The sequence below is a fragment of the Aedes albopictus genome, chromosome 2 (genome assembly GCF_035046485.1).
Source record: "Aedes albopictus strain Foshan chromosome 2, AalbF5, whole genome shotgun sequence".
NCBI classification, from domain to species: Eukaryota; Metazoa; Arthropoda; class Insecta; order Diptera; family Culicidae; genus Aedes; species Aedes albopictus.
This window is the reverse complement of record NC_085137.1, coordinates 465,160,012-465,184,675: the sequence shown is the minus strand read 5'-3', so window position 1 is coordinate 465,184,675 and position 24,664 is coordinate 465,160,012. Positions and strand designations below refer to the sequence as shown.

Below are 24,664 nucleotides of genomic sequence, written 5' to 3'. Positions count from 1 at the left end.
AAATGCCTCCAAGCTCTCTTCTTGGACTTCCTTCAGATATTCCTCCTGGAATTGTTTCAGAAACTCCTATAGGAACTGTTAAAAGATTCCCTTAGGAACAACTCTTGGCATTCTTACCGAGGTTTCATCAGATATTCCTCCAGGTATTCCTTCAGGAACTGCTATATGGATTCCTCCAAGTGTTCCTCTACGTACTTTTTTTATTTCTCTTTTGTGTATTTTAACTTATTACTAATTCTACACTTATACCTCCACGTACTCTTTTTGAGATTCCATCAGGATTTTCTCAAGAATTTCAGTGGTTTCTTCAGTACTTCCTCCTGGGATTTCTTTAGAAACTCCTTTTACCTCAAAAATTTATCCTTTGATTTCTGCGTGGAATTCCTCCGGAAATTCCTCAAGGAATTTTTCCAGAATTTCCTTCAGGAATTGTACCAGGATTCTCCTGTGAATTGCTTCCGGGATTTGTCCGAAAATTCCCACAGGAATTCGTCCAGGAATTCCTCTAAACAATACGCTAGAGATTCCTCTAGAAATTCATCCAGAGATACCTCCAGGTATTCCTCTAGAGATACCTCAAGGAATTCCTCTAGAAATTCCACCAGGGTTTCCTGCAGGGTTTTGACCAGGAATTCTTCAAGGGATTCCTCCAGGGTATCTTCCTGAAGTTCTCCAGTGATTCTTTAAGAAAATCCTCCAGTAATTACTCCTGGGATTTCTCCAAGGATTTCTTCAAGGTTTCCTCACGGAATGTATGCAGATATTCCTCCAGGAGTTCCTCTGGAGATTTCTCAAGGATTCCTCTGGAAATTCCTTCAGAGATTCCTCAAGGGATTCCTCTAGAGATTTCACCAGGAATTCCCCCAGAAAATTTTCCAGGAATTCTTTAAAGCATTCCTTCAGAAACATTTCACGGGATTCTGCCTGAAACATCTTCAATGATTCTTCAAAAAAATCCTCCAGAAACTCTTCCAGGGATATCTTCAAGGATTCCTCAAAGAATTTGTCTAGAGATTCCTCCAGGAATACTTACAAGCATGTCTCCAGGAATTCCTCCAGGTGTTCCTCTAGGCATTCCTTCAAGAGTTGCATTAGATTATCCTCTAGGGATTGCCCTAGGAATTCCTCCAGGAATTCTTTTAGAAATACTCCAGACATTCCCCCGGGAGTTCCTTCAGAGATTTCTTTAGGGGTTCCTCCAGGGTTTCATCTAGGAATACCTTCAAGGATTCTACCACGAGTTACTCCAGGTATTCATCCATGATTACCTCCAGGAATGTCTTCTGAAATTACTATGGCAATTTCTCCAAGAAATCCTCCTCTCTAATTTTATACAGGCATTATTCAATGAACTCCTCCAGTGAGTCCTGCTTGAATTCCTCCTGAGATTCCTCTAGGAATACTTTTAAGGATTTCTTCAGGAATCCCCCAGGAAATCCTCCAGGAATTCCTGCAGAAAATACCCCAGGATTTTTTCCCGAAATTTATCCAGGAATTATTCCAGAATTTCATCCAGGCATTTCTCCAGGGACTCCTCCGGGATTTCCACTAAAAAAATCTCCAGGAATTGATCCTGGAATTCTTCCAGGATTTCATTCAGGTACTCCTGCAGGAATACCTTTAAGAATTCACAAGGATTCCTGCAGAAATTACCCAAGGGATTTCTGAAGAAATTCATCCAGGAATTTCTCCAGGAAATCTTCTAGGGATTCCTTCAGTAATTATTTCAAGAATTTCTTCAGTTATTCCCCCAGAAATTACTCCAGCGATTCCTGCGGGAATTATTCCAAGGTTTTCTTCAAGGATTCCTCCAGAGATTCCAACAGAAATTTAGCAGTAAATTCCTCAGGGATTCCTTTAAAGATTCTTCCAGAGATTCTTCCAGGAATTCCTCAAGGAATTCCTCCGATGGTTCCTCCAGTAGTTGATACAGATATTCCTCCAAGAATTCCTCCTGGAATTCCTCCAGAAATTCCTCTAAGGATCTCTCTTAGGATTTATCTAGGGATTCCTTCCAGAATTCCTCCAGAGATTCCACCAGAATTTCATTCAGGGACTCCTCCAGTAATTCTTCCATAGTTTCTTGAAAGTACCCCAAGAATGCCTCTGAAGATGTCTCCAGGAATTCCTCCTGGAATTCAATCGGGAGGCTGTCCAGATTTTCCTCCAGGCATTCCTCCTGAGGTTCCTCCTGAAATTGCTCCAGGGATTCTTCAAATAAGGAATTCTTCCAAGAATTTATTCAGAAATTTCTTTAAGGTATCCTTCCGGAATTTATCAAGAGGTTTCTTCAAAAATTTCTTCAGGGATTCCTCCCAGAATTCGTCTAGGGAATCCTCCAGGAATTCATCCAGAGATACCATCAAGATTTCTCCAAGAATTTATGCAGTAAGTCCTCCAGGATTTCTTCCAGAAATTCCTCCAGGGTTTTTACATGCATTCCTGTAGGAATTTCTCTAAAAATTCTTTTAGATATTCCTCTACGAATTGATCCAGGGATTTCTCTAGAAATTTATCCATCAGGGAGTACTACGAGCATTCGTCCTGAAATTTCTCCAGGAATGCCTCCAAGAAATCCTCCAAATATTCCTTCGGAAATTCTTTCAGGGCATTCTCCAAGAGTTCCTCTAGCGGTTCCAGGAATTTCTCCTGGTATTCTTCCAGAAATTCTTCCATATATTTCTCCAGGGGTTCCACCCGGATTTGTCATAAGGATCCTCTTGGGATTCTTCAAAAATTTCTCCAAGGATTGCTGAATGAGCTTTTACAACAAAATAATTTGTTTGAATAAGTGGCGCATTTGACTCCACACCACCCCTATCCACGCGAAATGCTAATAAGCCGGCTCATCCGCCCCAATGAGTGGTGTTCGGGGCGTGAAAAATATTTTCGTCATTTTTCCAAATGATATTTTTTCCTCTCGGCCATGTAGGTAGGCAGACATCGCTGTTTTGTGTTCACGGTTGACGGTAATCCTTAACGAGCCCACACGGCACAGTATAGGTACGAACCGGCTCGACTTCGACAGAGTGCGTGTGTATTTTTGCGGCTGATTGCCGTACGAGTGGTGTCCTCATTTTCACGAGGAAGCTGTTGAGCCATGAAATGGTGATTTTTTTTTCGCTCTCGAGCTGGATGTGACTGAGATGTAACGTGGAGCTAATTTATCTAATTAAATTGTAAATGAGGTGGCGCATGAATCCCATGTGGGATACATTATTTTTTATATGCTTGACTCGTATATGGAGAGATGTGATTTGGGCGTACTCATGTTTTTAAAGCAGAGTTAAAGGAGATGCAGATGGTTTCAAGTGCTGGATGGTTTATGTTCATGAGCACCATTGAATACCGTGTCACAGATTAGCGTATTTTTCGTTTGAGTCATAAACAAAAAAATAAACCGCTCACATCCGATTTAGCGTAGGATTAGGTTCAAGCAATTAACTTGCAAAACTTTGAACTTATGATTTCTTCACCCGTCTAACTCACCTGTGCACATCTTCGGTTCATCGCTTCCATCTCCGCAGTCATCCTTTCCGTCGCAGAACTTGTCCAGTGGCACACAAAAAGCACCACCCTTACACGGATACTCCGATATCTTACAGCTATAGCACAGTCCGGCCAGCTTCAACGCCAGCGCCGCCACCAACCAGCAGTGTATTCCTTTCATGTACATCTGCAAGGAAGAAAAAAGAAACAAAACAACACAAAATTATTCATCAATGCGGCATAATTCGGTTGTTGGCTTTTCTCGCCGCCGCCGGTAATCCGATGAGGCAGTCAGTGGCGGGGTGAGGCTTTCGGAAATTAAACAACAAAATTCCTAGTTTCATGACATTCAATTGTGGTTGGAAAATTAATTCGAGCCTAGCTCGGTCACCCCCTTTGGCACCGCACACACATCCAATGCGAAACCCCAAACTGACCCCAAGTGTCGTCGCATGGCAATTGGCAATGGCAAAGCAGATCAAACACCACAATCGTATAACGTGTGCGTGTGCTAGTGCGACCAACATATGTGTGCGCTTGGCTGGATATTGTCACTGAGCATACGCAAGCAACGCACGCCACACAGCACACGGCACACGATTCAATTATGAATTCTAATTATCTCTGATTTGGATGGTAATAATTTCATACGTTTTTCATAATTTCTGCTTATGTACGCACCACCGGCGAGAGGTGTCACACGAAATGGAATCTGTTTGTGCGTGCACCCAAACAGTTCAATGTGGTACGATATCACAATGCATTGCTTCTTATATAAAATAACTCGTTACTACTTATTGAATTAGTTTTGATCAAAATGTCGATCACTTCTTGGGAAAAAAATGGCTGATCAAAAAGGTTTAATCGATCACTTTACCAATAACCAGTTAAAACCCAAGGTGTCTCACAATTTAGGGGACATTCATTAAGTACGTCACGGTCCTAGGGGGGAGGGGGGTTTGTGAAAGTGTGACAAGCCATGTAATAAGTATAGGAAAAACCCGTACGAAGGGGGAGGGGGAGTCGAAAATTCCCAATTTTAGCGCGACGTACCTAATGGATGCTCCCTTAAATCTTAATAAAACAATTTTATCAATAAACAAGATCCAATAACGCAAATATGATTAAATGAAAAAAAGGAAGTTATGATGTAGGTGAAAAAAATTCTCAAAGTAGGGCCTCAACATCTAATATTTTTTCATGCTCTTTTTTAGCACAATTTGTATACACCTTGATGATTTTGTGGCTATATCGGTCTCTTTCTACTCATAAGTATAAGGGAGTAGAGATCAAAGTGGATAATGAAATGATAGATATGATAGAATTCGCTAGGTAGCGAACAAGTGTGAAAATTTTATAGAAGGTGAAATTAGGCATGTAGGCCATGTATTGAACGATGTATTCGTTCAATACATGGCCTACATGCCTAATTTCACCTTCTATAAAATTTTCACACTTGTTCGCTACCTAGCGAATTCTATCATATCTATCATTTCATTAATTTCATTATCCACTTTGATCTCTACTCCCTTATACTTATGAGTAGAAAGAGACCGATATAGCCACAAAATCATCAAGTTATTAATAGAATACGGTCGATAAATCAGCATTTGTATACACCTAAACCTTGATTTACGTCCACTATTGCCTTAGCGAAAAAAATTCTACCGACAAAATAATGATCAAAATACACATTTTTATATTTTTGTACACTTCTCCTAATCACGAAGATGTTTTAAAAAATATAAAACTGTTGAGTTTGCTCATTGTCTTAGCGGTAGAATTTTTTGTCGCTCAGCCAAGCATGGACGTAAAAAAGGGCAAGGTGTAGTATCGTATCGTTCTATTCTGATCCCTTTAGATGCAATGCTTCTCTAATGAGTAGGTCGAACTGCAAGAAAAATAAGCCACTGGAGAACTCCCACAAGGAATCCAGGTGGAATCCAAAGAGGTATCCCGGAAGCAATCCTTGAAGTATCCCAGGAAAAACGATGAGATAATCCCGGAATCAATCCCCGAAAGAAACTCGTCAGGATTCTTAGAAATATCCCAAGGGGAAAAATTTAAACAGTCCCTGGAGTAATCCCTGGAAGAAATTTCCCTGTATAATTCACGGGATACTTAAATCCCTGAAAATCACAGAAGAAAACCCTGAAGTAATCCCAAATGAAATTCTACTAAGAATGCCTGAAGGAATCTTTAAAGAAGTCACTAAAGAAATCTCGGCTAGAAGTTCGGTAAAAATCCCTGAAAAAAGTAAAAAAAAACCTTGGGAGGAATTGTTGGAGAAAGCTCTTGAGAAATGCGTGAACCTCAGCAGCAATCCTGTCAGGAATACCTAAAAGAATTCCGTCAAGATTCGGTAAAGAAACCTTTGAAAGAATGCTTGAAGAAATCCTAGCAGAAACCCCTAAAAGAATCCTTTACTCCAGAAAGGATCTTTTAAGTCATTTTAGCAGTAATCTCTCACGGAATGTCGACTATAATGCCTGAAAGAATACTTTCAAGATTTTCTAATGCAATCTCAGCAGAAATCCCTGAAGGAATCTTAGGAGTATACCCCACGGGAAATCTGGGATGAACATCTGGAAAAGTCCTGAGAAAAATTCTAGCTGGAAGCTTTGCAGGAATTTCTGAGAAATCACTATAGCAACTGCGGAATCGTGAGAAGAATCCGCAAAACAATCCCGTGAAGAATCCTTTTAGGAAGTGGAAGATCGAAAGGAATCCTGGCACGTATACCTTAAAGAATTCCACTAATATTCTCTGAATATATGACTTAATTTTTTTGAAACAATACTTTGAAAGAAATAGGAGGAATTCGTGTAGTAATCCCAGTAGTGTAATCCCAGCAGAAATCTCGACATTCCTTCAACGCTGAAGGAATGCCGGGAATGCCGAATCCAGAAGGGGTATCTGACAGAGTCCTAGGGGTTGTCCATAAACCACGTGGTCATGAGGAAGGGGGGGGGGGTTCGGCCAATGACCATTTTGTATGGACAATTAAAAAAAAATGTATGGGCTAATGACCACGGGGGGGAGGGTGGTGGGGTTGGTTTGAAAAGTCCCAAAAAAATGACCACGTGGTTTATGGACAGCCCCCTATCCGGGTTTTCTAAAGCAATCCCATGCATGAAGAATACCTGAGGAAATTCTTAGATGGATCACTACAAGAAACTCAGCTGGAAACTGAGCAGAAATCCTTAAAAGAACCATAGAAAAAATTTAGGGATGACATTTTTGAGAAATCCCAAAAAAAAACTGGAAGAATTTTTGAGGGAATGTCATAAGTAATTCTGACACAAAACCTGTTTAAAATAATCCTTTCAGGTTTGCAGGAAGAAATTTTGACGGAAATCTATATTTTATCCTTATTTTTTTTGGGGGGGGGGGGCAATCCTTGAAATAGTTCTAGCTGGAATCTGTAAAGAAATCCCTTACGAAATCCCGGAAGGAATCACTGACAGAATTCCAACAGGTAAAGATTCCTTTTAGGATTTGCTAAAGCAGTTCCTCAAGGGTTCCCAGATGGAATCCCTATAGGACTTTTGGAGTTAACATTTTTTTTTTTTTTTTATTGGTATAATAAATTTAAATACAGTTCATACTTGGATTACAAATATTCATACATTTAAATCCTAAATATCCTAACTCTGGTTAACAAATATTCAGATTGCGTCCGAACTCTTCAACAAAAATTTTCCGATTATTCCACCTATGTTCCCTCAACTGTTTCTTAAAAATATACAAACTGGGTACTGGTCCCGCCAAATTGAAAGACATCACTCGAACCGCCAACCACAATGCAGCCTTCTGTTTTTGTGAACTCAAACATAACTTTCGTGAAAGAAGCTCTTCCATATCATTTATTTTCACTCCCATTCGCGCCCGAATGACCTGACTACACCACTGCCACAACGTTTTGGCATTTGGACAAACTTTAAGTCTATGATACACATCATCAACACCTCCACAACTATCACAAAAACGTGCAGTTCTTCGAACATTGTAAGCAGCTAGCTTTTCTCCTGTAGCTATCAAATTGTTTGCAAAGCAGAACAGTTTCGACCGATCACCCAAAGAAATAAAACTTTGATTTAAATTTTCCCACAAGGTCAACCAATCAATATCTATTTGTTCTTCAATTTTAGGAACACAATTATTCCTATCTACAAAATAATCGTATAAAAGTTTCGTTGAAGTTAATTGAAATCTTGATTCAATTTCAGTTGCGATTGAAATCCATTCTCTTGCATTTTTCGTCAATCTCTGTGGGATTCTGAATTCTAATAAATAGCTTTCCTTAATGAAATCTCCATCTGTACCCTCGTTATAGAGCAAGTTTTTGATAAATAGTGCCTTCATTTTTGCCTCTGGGTCAACAAGCTTTAATCCTCCTTTAAAGTAGTCTAAATAAAGTTGATTCCGTTCTACTCTGAAAATCATACCGTTCCAAATAAAATTTCCACACAACTTCCTAATCTCTGCAATATGTCTACTCAGCGGTGGAAAAACTTGTGCAACATACCAAAGCTTGGACAGGATAAATGTATTCAATACTATACACCTTTCGTAAACGTTTAAATTTCTGACTTTGTGTTTCTGGAGAGTTCCTTTAATGTTCGTGATCACCGAATCGTAGTTAGCAACTACAGTAAGATACCAACGTTTGCAAAAATGTACTCCTAAAATCTTCATATTATCTACTTCTTTTATCTTCTGCGGCCCTAGCTTAGCTTTGTTAATGCGCATGTACAATGACTTTTCAAAATTTATTTTTATTCTTGCATACTTGGAGTAGCACTCAAAAATCGCTAACAGTAAATCAAATTCTTCTTCAGACCGAACTATAACATTAAAATCATCAGCGAAGACAATCACCCTAATAAATTTATCATATACCCAAAATCCTTGCAAACTATCTGCTATTTTTCTGACTAGTGGCTCTATGTAAAGAACAAATAAAATCATGCTCAAGGGACAGCCCTGTCTCACTGACCTTGAGATTCTAAAAGATTCCGTGAGGAACCCATTTACCAAAATACGAGAAACAGCTACGTCGTAAAGGCTCCTAATACAATTGACTAACGTGGGGGGAAATCCAAACTTGTCCAACACCTTCCAACCATTTGGGGGAAACCCCTTTGATAATGTGGGTTAATTTGGTAGTGCGATAGGCGTTGTATTGTTTATTTTATAACTAGGCGCTGTCCATAAACTACGTAGGCTTTTTTTGGGCCATCTCAGACCCCCCCTCCCCCCTCGTAGACTGTTGCTCATACAAAATTCTCGAAATTTTTATGGAGCGTAGACTTTGGCCTTATTTATGGACGAGTAAGTTAGAGCAAAAATAAATTAGAAGTTTATAACCTTTAAAGATATTTAGAGCAGAACTTCAAAGTTTGACAAAAAAAATAGACGTTTTTTGGAGTGGACCATTTTGTAGATATAGGAGATTGTTCTATCGAAAATATGCATTTTGAAAGTCGGTGTTGAATGATATGTTATGTGTACATAACTGTTGACAAGTATAAATATTTTCCAGATTATTTATCGTTCAAATTTTATTCGCTACCGATTTTTGAAATATTGAAAAATCTTAACAAAATTGCATTTTGTGCAGATTTTTATTTTGTGAGGTGTATTCATTTAACCATATTTTCAATAATACTGAACATTTTCCAAATTTTTCCTAACTGTTCTAAACTTAACTTTATTGTGAAGATGTCATAGGAGAATCGAAATGAAAAGACCAACCCAGTTTCGAGATAGAGCGTCCTGAACATTTTCAACTACTTTCCGATACACTCCTTATGCTGAATTGATTAACAAAACGAGGGTTCATGTGATGCAAGATTAGAAAAATTTCTATAATCAGGCGCTTATCTGTTCAACAGCCATCGCAATGCAATCGTGTCCCTTCACAAGCCATCTTCAGACACGATCCGAATAATTTACCCAAGGCATCTCCTCCCTCTGAATTTCCTTGATTTCCTGCTACGCAATATATACAGTTGATAATTAGGCTTTGTCCCTGTTTGAGCTTTGATCCAGAAAGATGATGGAGAAGCATAATTAATAAATTATTTTGATTCATGGAATCGAGCTAACCTTGACATTAAGAATATTCCAAGAATACCTTCGCTTTTTTGTTCCTCTCTAGGAGCCACCAAAAAAAAATAAATATCGCTAAACATTTCAAAAAGAATAATATTTGCAAAGGAGCCGACCGCGGAAATCGACGACCAGCCCATCGACCCCTATCGTCACTCATTTTTTTTAACCACCGCAACGTACCCAAAATGTATGCCAGAGAACCAATCTTCAACTCGCAAAGGATCCGCCAATGCATTACCAACCAGCTTCAGCAGTAGTTTGTCGACCAAGAACTCTTGAAATTTATCCAAGATTTCTCAAAGTCTTCCTCCAAAAATTACTTCAAATGATTCAATTCCAGGAAAAAAATTGACAGGAATTATTGTTGAAATTTCTCTAGAGTTTCCTTAGGTCTAATTCCATGTATTCAGAGATTACCTTAGGCATTTATTTGGAATTTCCACTAGAACTTTCTCCAGAGATTCTGAAAGTTCCTCCACAAGCTTCTGCAGAAGTTCCTTCATTATATTTTTTTTTCATTATATTCTTTCCGGTGATGCTTAAGACATTTCTCCAAAGATTCTCTCTTATTTTATTATGGAAATTACTATTCCTATTTACTGTTATCATCTATGAATACCTACAGAGGGTTCACCTGTTCTTCCAGATATTCTTCCAAATATTCTTTCTAATTTTTTTTTTTCATTAATTAATTTAGAAGTTCTCTAAAACTTTTTTCCAGGATGGTTATTGTTTCTGCAGGATGTCCTTCAGGATCTTTTCTTCAGAGATCTTTATGTAACTATCCCTGGAGAAATTTTATAACAATTTCGTCTATTAGTTCTTCTGAAATCTCCTTCAGAATGCCTCCAGGGATCCCTTAGAATTTTTTGTTTTTTTTTTTTTGAAGAAATGTTTCGATAAGTTTCTGTAAATCTCCATGAATGAGCTGTTGATGAAATCCCGCATTGAAATTCCTGAAGATATCACTTAAACTCTGAAAAAGTCTCTGAAGATATTTTTGAATGTCTGATGGAAAATCTGAAGAAAATCGAGCGGGAATAATGAAAGAACCCCTGAATGAATTTTTGAAATATTCAGCATAATTCCAGTAAAATCTCAGGATAAACTTTCGAATGAATCTCCATAGATATATTTAAAATGTTTTTGACGGACTCCCAGCAGGAAGTTTTGAAAAACTTCCTGGAAAAATACCCCGATCAATTTCCCGGAAAGCTCGAGATGAAACCAAAAAAATTCCTGTAGACATTCCTGGGAAACATTTCTGAATAAATTCCATAAAGAATCCGCAGAGAACATCTTAGAATTATCCATTCAAAAAATGCCAGAAGAATTTATGGGAAAATACATGGAGTAAAATCTAGAGGAAATACAGAAGGAATCTCTGTATTAACTCCTGGATAAATTCCTGTAGGCATTGTAGAAAGTACTTCTTAAGTAAGCTCTGTACAAATTTGTAAAGGAATCCCTGCAAAGGTTTTCTATACAAAAAAATTTGAATAAAAGCTTTCCTGGATAAATTTCTGGAGAAATTATCAGGCTAATTTCTGAAGGAAACCTTTTGAAATCATCCATAGAGAAATTTTGAAAGCAACCCATAGATGATTCCTTGGTCGAATTTATGAAGGTATCGCATGAAGAATTTCCGGATAAACTCCTGGAAGAGGTTCTAAAGAAAACTTTGGAAAAAAGTCTGAGAAAGATTTTCTAGGGAAATCTGTGGAGCAGTTTCTGGAAAAATACTGTTTTCTGAAGGAAGCATTGAAAGCATTTCTGAAGTAATCCGAGGATGATTTCCTGAAAGAATTCTCGTACGAAATTTTGAAAGAAGTGGTGGATGGATTTCTGATGAAACCCATCGAAGGTGCTCTAGATGAGATTTTGAAGATTTTTTTGGAAAATCTTCTAGAGGTTATTCGTGCAAAAAAAAATCTACAGCAATGCCTGAAGAAATCAATGGCTGATGCTATAAAAATTCGAAAGGAATCTGTAAAGCACATTCTGAAAGGATTTTTAAAAGATTTTCTTGGAATCCATGGAGCAATTCCGGAAGTAATCCAAAGAAAAATTTTCGAGTGCATTTCAGCCAGAATTTTTATTAAATTCTCTGGATTTTTTTTCTGAAGGAATCGCTTAGGAAGTTTTTGTTTATTTTTTACATGAATGCGTGGAATAATGGATGAATATCCATGAATTATTTTCCGAATGCATTTCTGGAGAAATCTCTCTAGAATTTCTAAAGGATTTCCGGAAAACTCATGGATGAATTTCTGAAGCAATCCTTGCAAGATTTTCTAAAATAACCTTTTGAGAAACTTCGGAGAAATAGCTTATGATATGTTTTTTTTTTCCTAAAAGTGCCCATTTTGTGATGCATGGAGGAAGGTTAGGCAACTATATTGTCTTTCTTGGAAAAAAAAATCAAAACATAAAAAAGTGGGCTTTTTCTGCAATTTGAATTTGATTTTGAAATGATATTTTGTAGCGTGCAAAACATTTATTTTTCTTGAAAGCTTGGACAATTCCCTAAAAGTCCCTCATACATCACTTTTTTGTACAACTTATCATATTCGAGTTATTTTTTTTTTGTGAAAAAAAACGACTAAAAATCTGACTCTTTTTGTAAGCCTAGGTTAATTATGAAAAAAAAAAACAAAATATGCAAAATTGCTTGAAAAGGTAAAGTCTTGAAACCTATAAATTTCAAAACATTCTGAGGGGGCGCTGCCAACCCCGAAGACGAGTTGGTGCGAAATTCGTCACATTATAAAATTAGGTCTTGCGTCTGAAAATCATGCATTTATGAGTAGGTCTAACACATTTTATTGCTGAGCGGTTTTCGCGTGCGATCCTATTGAAATGATTTTTGCTGAATGATTTGTTATTGCTCTATGGCTTTTCTAGCAGCTCAATTTTCGATATGAGTTCACAATTGTACAACAAAAATGGTCATCATCTTTGAAAAACTTTAAAACAATATAGAAATGTGTCTTCCAATGTTTTAAATTATTATATTATGCCAAACTGGACAATGAATATTACAATCATTAAGTGCAAATAGGATCATTGTTCTCCCGTCCGTTAAATGCCAACGATCAACCCAGCCCGGAAAGGCCAATATCAATCACCGATGGACAATTGACCCCATAAATGCAATTGTCTACAAATTCAACGTACCATTCACTAACGACATGCAAAATGGTAACCATTTGTTAAAGCGTGGATAAAATCACCATGTCAATGTTTTTCCATCTCTTTTCACATTCTGTCGCATGGAATCCATACTACCTAGGTATACATATATTTTGTCATTTTTACCTTTCTTCAATTATCGGTGCCGCCGCCATTGATTGGCGAATTCAACAGTCTTTTTGGCACTTCATAAAATATTGTTCAATCAACATTCGTGTCATTTGCGCACTCACCCGCCCACCACCAACACACTACCTAACAAAACCACTCACTCCCGGGTGGACAGGAAATCATTCCACACCAGCTGCCGTTGTTGGTTATCGGGCGGTCGGCGGTGGTCGGTCATGTTCAAATGTTCTGCGTTGCGTTTCTGGACAGCGCAGTGTGGCATATCCGGGAGCCACATTGATCCACTACCGCGCCACAGCCGCATTCGGACAACTCCGCTAACCAGTCGGCAGTGGTCAACCAGTTGGATGGGTGGCTCCGGGTGAGGATGGCACAGGTAGGTAGGTAGCTCAATGCTGCTGATGAGAGCGCGTATGCATAAATTGTCTCGCGTGTCATTATTATAATATTTATTTTGTGCATTATTGGGCTTTGGTTGGCCGGGTGTTGATTGTGTCGTATTTGCCGAAATGGGAATTGACCTGGAGAGAATGTGCTGTAGATCATCGTTTTTTGGTGAATGCCGGGAGATGCAAGTTTTGGGTGCCCAGTTGCTTTGTTTGTTTGCGGTAAATCGCAATTTATTTGTTCCAGAATTGGAAAATGTTCTCGTTGTTTGCAGGGACGCTGTAGATTTATTTCTTCATAAAGATTTATTTATAAGTTCCATACGCACAGTTCATTGACAAGCTGAAAATCTGAGAGTCAATGCAACGCAGAATTACATCAAAAGCATTCCGATAGATTCGTACCGTCGTAATTAGTTCATTGAAGTCTTATATGTACAGGTCAGACTCGATTATGTGGAGTCCGCCTCTGAAACTTATCAAACAGATATCTTGGGAACGGAAGAAAGTTTTAGCTCTGTACAGTATTTCGCATATCACATATATGATAAGGAAGCGTCAGAAACCGACTCCAGATAATCGAGGCCGACCTGTAATTTGAGTTTGGCAGAATCGAACCAACCTCTACGAGCTTGAGGGGTGACGCTCTGTGCTGGGGTATGTTGCTAAACACGAGGATGGTAGACACCAACTAATCAGTCGATGTCAAAAGTTTATGGGAGTTTATCTCAGGGGCAACAACAGCGCAAGGCGTGATAGGTTTTGCTCAGCGACATCAACATAATGATTGGTTCAACGAGAATAGCCAATAAGAAGAATGCCACTAGGAGTCTAATGCTTGTGGTCAGTAACAGAGAACGGTACAAGATGGTGTGGAGTTTAGGATTTCTCTGGAAAGGAATCACCCCTCACGTGCAGCACACACAACTTACCCAGGCTGACGTTGGTTCGCAAGTGGCAAGAGTGAACGCGGTTGGGTGACGCCTGGAGTTGTTGCTACGCAAGCAGGGATGCTAACTTTGTCTGCTTGACAGTTCGCATCACATTCAAATGCGCTATATCGCCTGCTGTGATTATTCTCTTTATCACAGCTTTATTCAGTACATCTTATATCTCACATCCTTCTTCTACTCTAAAGAAGTTTTACACATTTTTAACATAAAATTGAATTTCCGTATCTCAATTTGGAGTATTTACTTACAACCATTTAACATAATTAACTGTTATATTACATCGTCACATACGTTGCAGCTGCTGCCATGGCTGCCGAATACAGTTTTCATTGTGAGGTACCATTCTGACTATGCTGCCGCTACTTTGTTTTCCAAAAAGATCGATCATTATAGTACTTAATTGTAGGAATGATGTTTTCCGACGAGCAATGGTAGCTTGCACAGTGACGTCATCATTATCTCTCTCTCTTTTCCTCTCGTTCGGGGTCGCTCGACACAGCTGTCCTTGCTCTCAAAATAGTTTTGAGGGCAATGCTTAAAAATCATATGTGATTTTGTTGAAGTTTTGTTTGTAATGCAAGGCTCTATACTTGTAATATTTAAGAAAATTACCGCTTTGGTACTGGGTGGTTCTGAAAAAAAAAATCTTGCTCTTTGAGTCTTTGCTCAATCTTATACCCGAATTGATCCCATTGCTCCGTCGTTTAAATTCGAGATATCTAATAAAATACATTATATGTAATCTATAAATCTATCTATAGATAAAGAGAATAAAGCATTGTCATTCATTGAAACACTAGCCACAGAAAACAAACTGCATCAACATAATCCTTCTTTTGGCTAGCCGACATTGACGACACCTTTTGATAAACGGCACGAATCAAAACTACGGGATTTTTCTATTTTTTTTTGCGTACATTGCTAAGATTTATCGGCCACGACAAACAACACGATGTAAGCTTCAGATCCGACATTTGCACGAAAGAAAACAACGCCATCTTCCTAACCAAGCTTTTCGTCAGCGGACATTGTAGGGATTCTCCCTCCACGGCAAACAACATGCTATAAGTTTCCGATCCGACATTTGCACGATGCAAAACAACGGGATCTTTCTAACCTAGCTTTTCGTCAGCGGACATTGTCGGGATTCTCCCTCCACGGCAAATAACATGCTGTAAGCTTCCGATTCGACATTTGCACGATGCAAAACAACAGAATCTTTCTAACCTAGCTTTTCGTCAGCGGACATTGTCGGGATTCTCCCTCCACGGCAAACAACATGCTATAAGTTTCCGATCCGACATTTGCACGAAGCAAAACAACAGGATCTTTCTAACCTTGCTTTTCGGCAGCGGATATTGCCGGAGGTTTTCCCCCACGGCAAACAACACGCTGTAAGCATTCGATCCGACATTTGCACGATGCAAAACAACAGGATCTTTCCTTGGATCTTTCTAACCTTGCTTTTCGGCAGCGGACATTGCCGGAGGTTTTCCCCCACGGCAAACAACACGCTGTAAGCATTCGATCCGACATTTGCACGATGCAAAACAACAGGATCTTTCTAACCTTGCTTTTCGGCAGCGGACATTGCCGGAGGTTTTCCCCCACGGCAAACAACACGCTGTAAGCATTCGATCCGACATTTGCACGATGCAAAACAACAGGATCTTTCTAACCTTGCTTTTCGGCAGCGGACATTGCCGGAGGTTTTCCCCCACGGCAAACAACACGCTGTAAGCATTCGATCCGACATTTGCACGATGCAAAACAACAGGATCTTTTTAACCTTGCTTTTCGGCAGCGGACATTGCCGGAGGTTTTCCCCCACGGCAAACAACACGCTGTAAGCATTCGATCCGACATTTGCACGATGCAAAACAACAGGATCTTTCTAACCTTGCTTTTCGGCAGCGGACATTGCCGGAGGTTTTCCCCCACGGCAAACAACACGCTGTAAGCATTCGATCCGACATTTGCACGATGCAAAACAACAGGATCTTTCTAACCTTGCTTTTCGGCAGCGGACATTGCCGGAGGTTTTCCCCCACGGCAAACAACACGCTGTAAGCATTCGATCCGACATTTGCACGATGCAAAACAACAGGATCTTTTTAACCTTGCTTTTCGGCAGCGGACATTGCCGGAGGTTTTCCCCCACGGCAAACAACACGCTGTAAGCACAAAATAACAGAATCACTTTAGCTTTTCCTTACCAGTTACTGCTGCTGGTTTATTTTTCTCGTGTTTTATTTCTTCCTCAATAATTGTCCAAGCGCATCCGGAAGCATACACCATCCGGAGCCCACGATGAATATCACACCACATTTTTCACTTTTGTTGTTGTCGTAATTTTCTCTTTTGCATGCAAATTGAAGAGTGATTCCTCCCAGCAAAATAATAAATTGGTTCGATTTTTTTTTTGCAATTGAACGAAAAACTGGCAGGAATTCGCCAATGTGGAGTTTAGGATTTCTCTGGAAAGGAATCACCCCTCACGTGCAGCACACACAACTTACCCAGGCTGACGTTGGTTCGCAAGTGGCAAGAGTGAACGCGGTTGGGTGACGCCTGGAGTTGTTGCTACGCAAGCAGGGATGCTAACTTTGTCTGCTTGACAGTTCGCATCACATTCAAATGCGCTATATCGCCTGCTGTGATTATTCTCTTTATCACAGCTTTATTCAGTACATCTTATATCTCACAGATGGCAAGAGCAGAAGGCAGACTGTTCCGTCGGAGGAACAGCACAGGACCGGTAGCTCGATAGGAAGGAGGGAACTTTAGCCTTCGGAAAGGCTGTGGCTTCCACTGGGGAGGAAAAGGCGGTTTGCACTAAAAACTACTTAACTACTATATTTCGTATACAGCTGTACAGCGTGTACAGCTTCGGTGTTGAATGAAGACTAAACTTGTTTGCGCACGCAAGCTTCTTGAAGGATGGTAGAGAACTAAGTGGAGATTTTTCAAATCTGTGGCTTGCGTATTTCGAAGCTATTCAACTATTTTAGTTGAAAGATCACAATATTTTTACGATTTTACATATAAAAGTAAAGTAATTTTACATTATTTTACGTGACTAACTTAATGAGCTATTACTCCTTTGTGTTACGAACATTTTGTTCATACATCGTTTTTGTGTAGGAATTCGTTTTCATTGACTAATTATCAAAAGTATGTCATGTTGATACTAAAAATCGCAGAGTTGCCAGCACGAATTAAAACAAAGTTACCAATGATTAAGACGTGCAGGTGATAAGGCTCGAGCCTCCGGATCAGAAGGTTTCAGGTTTCTGATTGACAGCGATCAATTAAGCTAATACCTACGCTAAAATAATTCAATACGAAGATGGAACTGCTTCTGTATGCAACTTTTTCATACAACTGTGGAGCTTTCTTGTATCTATCTACCCAGAAATCAACACAACTACACGATAAAGGGAAACTTCATTCTTACTATGCACTCTACGGTTTCGAAATAAAGCTATGATGCTTTATGCAAAGACGTAGATTAACAAAAAAGTTTTTTTTTTAATTTCTTTGTATTTGTGAATTTTAACTTAATGCTAATTCTTCACACAGGACAAAAAAGGGAAAAAAAACTACAATTCCAGTGTTATAACTTATAGCTGAACCGAGACGCAAAAAAATCCTATTCCAGGGCTCGAACCTTGAATCTTCGAATCGACATCTCATGCTCAACCATCTGCACCAATTTGAAACTGGTGCAGGTGAGACAAAGAAGTGTAATGACGTTTTAATCATGGGTAACCTTGTTTTATTTCGTGCTGGCAACTCTGTGCAATTCTGAGTAAATATCAACGTGGCAAACTTTTGATAATTAGTCAATGAAAACGAATTACTTAAATTGATGATTAAAATAGTGACGTAAAACAATGTAAATTTACATGACTTTTACATGGAAAATCGTAAAAATGTTTAATTTTTTCGCGATTTTTTAACTAAAATGGTTGAATAACTTTGAAATACGCATTTTAAACACCGTAGTGTCTTCGGAAATGTTGTAGAGTCTTGTTCTAACTATATTTTAACGGTATTTTCGGTACCTTGTCGGTGCAACTTTCTGGATATTGGAGTACGTTTTCATGAAAATGCTCGAAAAAAACACAAAATTGATTTGATAAACCTCTAAACCTTTATCAATTTGGCTCATTTTTGGACTGAAGACTTGTTTTGGCATATGGATTGATAATTTGATGTGACACGGGTTGGTAAAAAAAGTGAACAGGTCTAATCTCCACTTAGTAAAGTGAAATGAAGATGGAGTCTTCACCAAAACTGAAACGAAATTTAGTAAAAAATTACAACATTTCGGTAAAATGTTATCGTTTATCCGTCAAGCTCTAACGAAGTTCGACAACTGTTAAAGCTTTACCGAATATTCTGGTAAACAAAACTTAACGGTTGAGATTTCGGTAAAATATTACCGGTGATTTTTTCTATGTGTGTATATTCATTCTTCGAAAATTCTTATGAGGATTTCTCCGGAATTTCCTTCACGGATTCCTCCTGAATTATTTCAGAGATCTCTTCCGGGATTATTTCAGGCATTCATCCAGGATGTTTCAAGGCAACCAGCTTAAAGACTGGACTCGAAAAAAAGAGACACAAAGAATAATCTATAACTTTTGATTGCGTGCACAAAAATTGCAGATTTTTTTGACCAGGAATAGTACATTATGTGTAGCTAATACCGTAAAAATTTCATCAAAATTGGTTAAGTGTTGGCGGAGATATCGTCGAAACAAGAGACTTACCATTTGAGAATCTTGGGCGAACAAACACTTTAAAAAATATCACTTTTTTACCTAAAACTGTAGAGCCAAAAATACTGAATCGATTTCAATGAAAAATTTACTGTACTATAAGTAAAGTATGTATGTAGTAGTATTGTGACAAAATTTCATTCAATTTGATCTAACCGTTAAAAAGTTAGAGCCATATTCAAGGGATGGCCAAAATGTTTGGGATAGGCAACTTTTTTTTCTCTCACAAAAAAGTTCAACATGCTATAACTTTTCATAGAGCGCATCAAAAAATCTCAAATTTTGACTGTTTGTCAACCTATTATATGTGCATCATTGGTACAAATTTGGGCTCGATTGATTAATCTTTCGCAAAGTTAGAACCGTTCGGGTAAAACACTATTTTTTGGAAAACTCATTTTTGAGCTGTCATATCTCGGAAACCAGTGAACCGAATTGAATGAAATTTTGAACGTACACTAACAATATGTAAATGCTTCACAAACTTTTAAAACATAGATATTTTTCAAACGTTGACAAAAGTTATCATGGATTGAAACTTTTTGGATTTTTCTCGAAAAAAAGTATTTTTTTTTACATCAATGTCAATAAATTTTCGTGTTGATATCCAATGATTTTCTATTTCTGTTCTCAAATTATCTCTAATTAGATATATTAGAGCCTATTTAGGTTGAAGGAAGAACACATTTAATAATTTTTGTGTGGTGTTGTAAATTTGACTTATTTTCCTCTATATGGGTAAAAATTTTAACTCGGAATAACTTAATTCGTCGTGAGAAAATATTACATTTGATAAACGTTAAAAAATTCATTCAATTCGGTTCACTGGTTTCCGAGATATGACAGTTCAAAAATTAGTTGTCTAAATAATAGTGTTTTACCCGAACGGTTCTAATTACGCGAAAAATTAATCAATCGAGCCCAAATTTGTACCAATGATGCACATATAATAGGTTGACAAACAGTCAAAATTTGAGATTTTTTTGATGCACTCTATGAAAAGTTACAGCATGTTGAATTTTTTTGTGGGAGAAAAAAAGTTGCCTATCCCAAACATTTTGGCCATCCCCTGTATGTAGCACTATGTCGCAATAAGCAGATGTGGTTTTTGGTATAGTGACATTCAAAATGCTCTAACTTTTAAAGTGTTCAACAAAAATGGCTGAAATGTTCACTGAAAACAATTTAACACAACAATTTTACACTGTCAAAGTTTCATAAAAATCGAGACAGTGTTGCCAATTCTACAGTCAAAATAGTGCACACTGATTTTAAAATGTTAAAAAGTGCCCAAAATTTGAAAAACCCGTTTTTTTGTTTGAATGATTAAAAAAAAGTACTGACCGGTTATGACGAAATTTCCACCACTTATTGTGCCTTACTCTGAGAACTTACAGTAAAATTTTCAGACGTTTTGATGAGCTAACAACAAAGTTACAGCCTAAACAATTTTTAAAATGGACGCCCAAAATTTCCAAAATCTTATTTTATTGTATCGCCAATATTTGCGCCAGTACTGAACCAATTTTGATGAAATTTTTAGGGTATTAACTACATACCATATGCTATTCCTGGTTAAAAAATCAGCTATTTTTGTGAACGCAATCAAAAGTTATACATTATTTTGTGTGTCTCGTTTTTTTCGAGTCCAGTCTTTATTAGACGCAGTGACATATTTTCTCCAACAGCGAGGGAGAATAAAAGGAAAACTATTTGAGATTCTTTTGAAGGTTTATTGTTTTTTTTTTGTATCTGTATTAACGAGATTTTTAGCCCGGGCTAGTTCATCTCGGGACCCACGCTTTATGTCCCTTCCGAAGGAAGAACTCACATTTTTGTGAAATTGTCGGGAGTGGGATTCGATCCCAGGTCCCCGGCGTGATAGTCACGTGTTCTAACCATCCAACCAGGTCCGCTCTACATTATTATTTTAGGGATTCGTTCAAGTTTTTTTTTCAAAATTCTTCCTGTGCTTTTCCCGGGATTTCTTCAATATTCTTTCCGGGTTTCCTTCCAGAATTCCTATATTGAGTCCTCTCGAAATTCTTTGCAGGATTTGTCTGAAATATAGTTATTTTTCCCGAGATTCTACCTGGTATCGTGAAATACATTTGTGGATTCCATTTGGAATTCTGCCCAGATTCTTTCAAAGATTTTCCTCTATTTATTCTTGCTGAATTCGCTTTGATGATCTATCAAAAGATACTTATCTGCTAAGATTTTTCCTGGATTCTTTCAGAGATTTCTTCAGGGAATTATTTGGGGATTTCTTCAGGAATTCTTCAAAAAATGTCCCCAGTGATTCCTTCCTTCAGATATTCCAGGGATTTTTCTGGAAGTGTTTTCCACAGATTATTTTCTCGGGATTCCTGCGAAGATTACTCCATGTGCGGGAATAGAATTCTTCGATAGTTAAATAAGACATGTATTATTTATGGACACAAGTGCTCCCTGAGCCAAGGCCCGAGGCGCAAGTGGTCAAACGCTTACTTAATAAGTTGATGGTCACGGAACTTGCAATTTTTCGACAGTATAAGAAAATTTGTCTTCAAAACTTGTCATAAACTATCTAAATAATGTTGTCCAACCTAACTACCCCCAGCATCCTTCCTCCTTCACAGAGTATAAAATAAAAACGAACAAAGCTCGCTCTTTCAAGAGCAGGAGAACAAATGCAGAGTTGGGTCATTTTTCGCTTTTTACGATGCACAATAACAGCGCTGACAGAGATGGGTCGCACTCTGTGACAATAAAATTCATTGCGAGTAAAAAATACGGCATGCAAGTCAGTCAGTCAGTCAGGTCGACACGAACCCTAGTTATCCTCACTTTTTTTTATTCGAGTAAGGATGAGTGGAGGTGTTTTGGACTGGACATGTTCATCATTACACAAGTACCTGAAAATGAAATGTACCGAAGATTGGAGGGAGATCTGTATTAGGGTTCGTATGGAATGTTTGAAGAAATGCGAACCTCACTTGAATTCAGAATGATGAAAAATTTCGGGAACGATGCAGTGTTCAATCGGTGATCTGACGAAAAAACGCTCTTTCTAACAGGCGCATTCGTGCCCTGGCTACCGATTTTACTTCCTCTGGATCATGATGGCAAGCAAGGGTGCCAAACTTAGTTTTTTTTTTTCCTGTGGATAATAAATTACAAATTGGATGAGAGTTCGACTGCATTATTATAGCTGTTTTGATTATCGGCAACGCAGTCTTATTAATTGTAAAACGAGTTTTATTTTTAACCCAACGTTTCGGCGCAGGTATGGCGCCTTCTTCAGGGGAAGAAGGCGCCATACCTGCGCCGTAACGTCGGGTTAAATAATAAAACTCGTTTTACAATTAATAAGACTGCGTTGCCGATAATCAAAACAGCATAAATTTCAAAAATGTCTTGTTTTCGCTGACATCAAAATTTAGGCAATGCCTGTTCCTCGGTTAAGTGGGCTATAGGCAGTTCCACAGCTATTATACTTGAATGGCTCTGCTCTGCTGGTCATTTTACATAGCGGGTTTGGTACATAGATATTCTTTACTTAACGTACTGCTCCATATCTCCAAAGAAAACAATCTGGCATCCCTGTTGGCAGAGGGAAACCACTCGAGTGAGGTGGATTTGAACACGATTTAGAAAACCCATGTCTCTGTCATAAAGTGGGAAAGTATCCTTGGGGATGCCGAGAGAGGGCATAATCACGTACACATGAGCTGAATGTAGAATGGCCAAATGCCAGCACCAGCACCAGCATCAGCAGCAGCCAACATGAACAGGATGACAAAAGGCGACACCACCAAAAAGGGGCAGCCTAGTAGGAAGGCCTCCCCGGGTGGAGCCCAGGACCCGGATGATGAACAAGAAAAGGGCCAAAGAGTTAAAAATGCAGGAGAGGAGACAAATACGCTCGTTTGCTTCCATGGGCCCCCAGAGCGGACGACAAGCCTCACAGTTTTATCTGCATGACATAAATTTCCCTCGCACTATGGCTCCAGCCGCCAAACGTGTCCCGCTTCTTACACTGAGGCTGTTCTGTAGGAGCTTGGTTCGTCTTGGTTCGTGCATCGTTTAAGTTGCACCCGAGCGCAGAAGTACAAGTATGTGTACTTATCGTGAAACCACATTTGCTTGTTTGGTCACACTTTGGAACGAATCAAATAATTTAGCAGCCCCCGGTATTCCGCTCCGTATACCTGCTGCCATAAAATCGCCAAAGCATGGAGCAGCGAGACTTGGTTGCCTTGCCACACAAATTTTCCCAACTAAAAGACCAGGGTGACTTCATTCGGGCTGGTTTGACCTCCGGCGAGGTTCTTTTGTCATGACATGGCGAGCATTTCAATGGAGTTTCGGGTAAAAATGACCTCCGGTTTTAAGGTATGGTTTTGACGGTGTATAGGGTGCTTGGTCGTTTCCTTTATAGAGTTTTTCCAATGCAGTTTCAGTTACATACAGTAGAAGTGGAGTTATACCCGCTTCAAATTTTACTTGCACGTCAGAAATACACATTGACCAAAGACAAGCAGACGTAACATTCTTCAAACCGGCTTGGTGTACACTAAGGTGGTTCAAAAAATTGTTTTTGCTCCACACCACTTATTTGATTCATAACCAGATTCTATGCCTTCTTCCAAAATTTGAGCTGAATTGTTTGAAAATTGAGACTGCACAAGCCCTTCAAAGTTTGTATGGGAACTACTATGGGAAAACAACGTTTTTGATTGAATTGACCGTAGCATTTACCTAAGTGCCCTAGAGTGTTAGTTGACCCTTGGTACTCCTAGGCTACTCTATCAGCTACAACTTTGCCAAAGACCACATTCAAATCGAACGCCTCATTAATTAGTTATCGATTTTTATCCAACTGGAGAAACTTTAACAGGGATCGTTCAGCTTCCCAGCAGGCAACATTGCTGGACATGGCACCAAAGATAGCACACAGAAATCATGACAACTATGTTTCAAGACAAGTAGCAGTGATGCCCATCGAATAGTGTATCCATCATACCGGCTGTTCGGGCCCGTATGAAGTTGATCATCAATATTAACTTCTTTTCTCGATCAGCCTAGATAGCTGTGTAGTGTCGGTAGCGATTGTCTCAAATGGCTAAGAATAACACTACGGATCGCCTGTTCCGGAGGTAAGAATCCACCAACAGGTGACCCCTAATTGCGGCTTCATGCTTACCGTGCCTAGGAATGAATGGCTAGGGGGGTCTAATAAAAACCTAACCGCAAACAGAGCCTGTGGAGTACCAGAGCGCCCTCCACAGTATGTTGCCCTTACTGCGCTAACCGGAGCAATGGTGCAGTGGACCTTGTGTTTCTCCGAGACAATCAGCTGCCCTTCTTTAGTCTCATCTTCTTCTTCTTCTTCTTCTTCTTCTTAATGGCTCGACGTTCGCACTGGAACGTGGCCTGCCTCTCTTCAACTTAGTGTTCTTTAGAGCAATTCCACAGTTATTAATTGAAGGGCTTTCTTTACTTGCCATTCCATGAATTCGTATATTGTGTGGCAAGTACAATGATACACTATGCCTAGGGAGTCGAGAAAATTTTTCCAACTGGAACGGCAATCGAACCCGCCGTCTCCGGATTGGCGATCCATAGC

The 24,664-nt window shown here is 38.9% G+C and overlaps 1 protein-coding gene across 1 annotated transcript in view; it reads right to left on the bottom strand.

The window, feature by feature from the left end:
* Positions 1 to 24,664, bottom strand: part of LOC109418868 (uncharacterized) — a 515,512-nt gene that overhangs the window by 299,532 nt on the left and 191,316 nt on the right. The window contains exon 2 of the mRNA XM_062853981.1: positions 3,490 to 3,676. Within this exon, the coding sequence (XP_062709965.1) occupies positions 3,490 to 3,676 (187 nt within the window). The remainder of the gene's footprint in view (positions 1 to 3,489; positions 3,677 to 24,664) is intronic.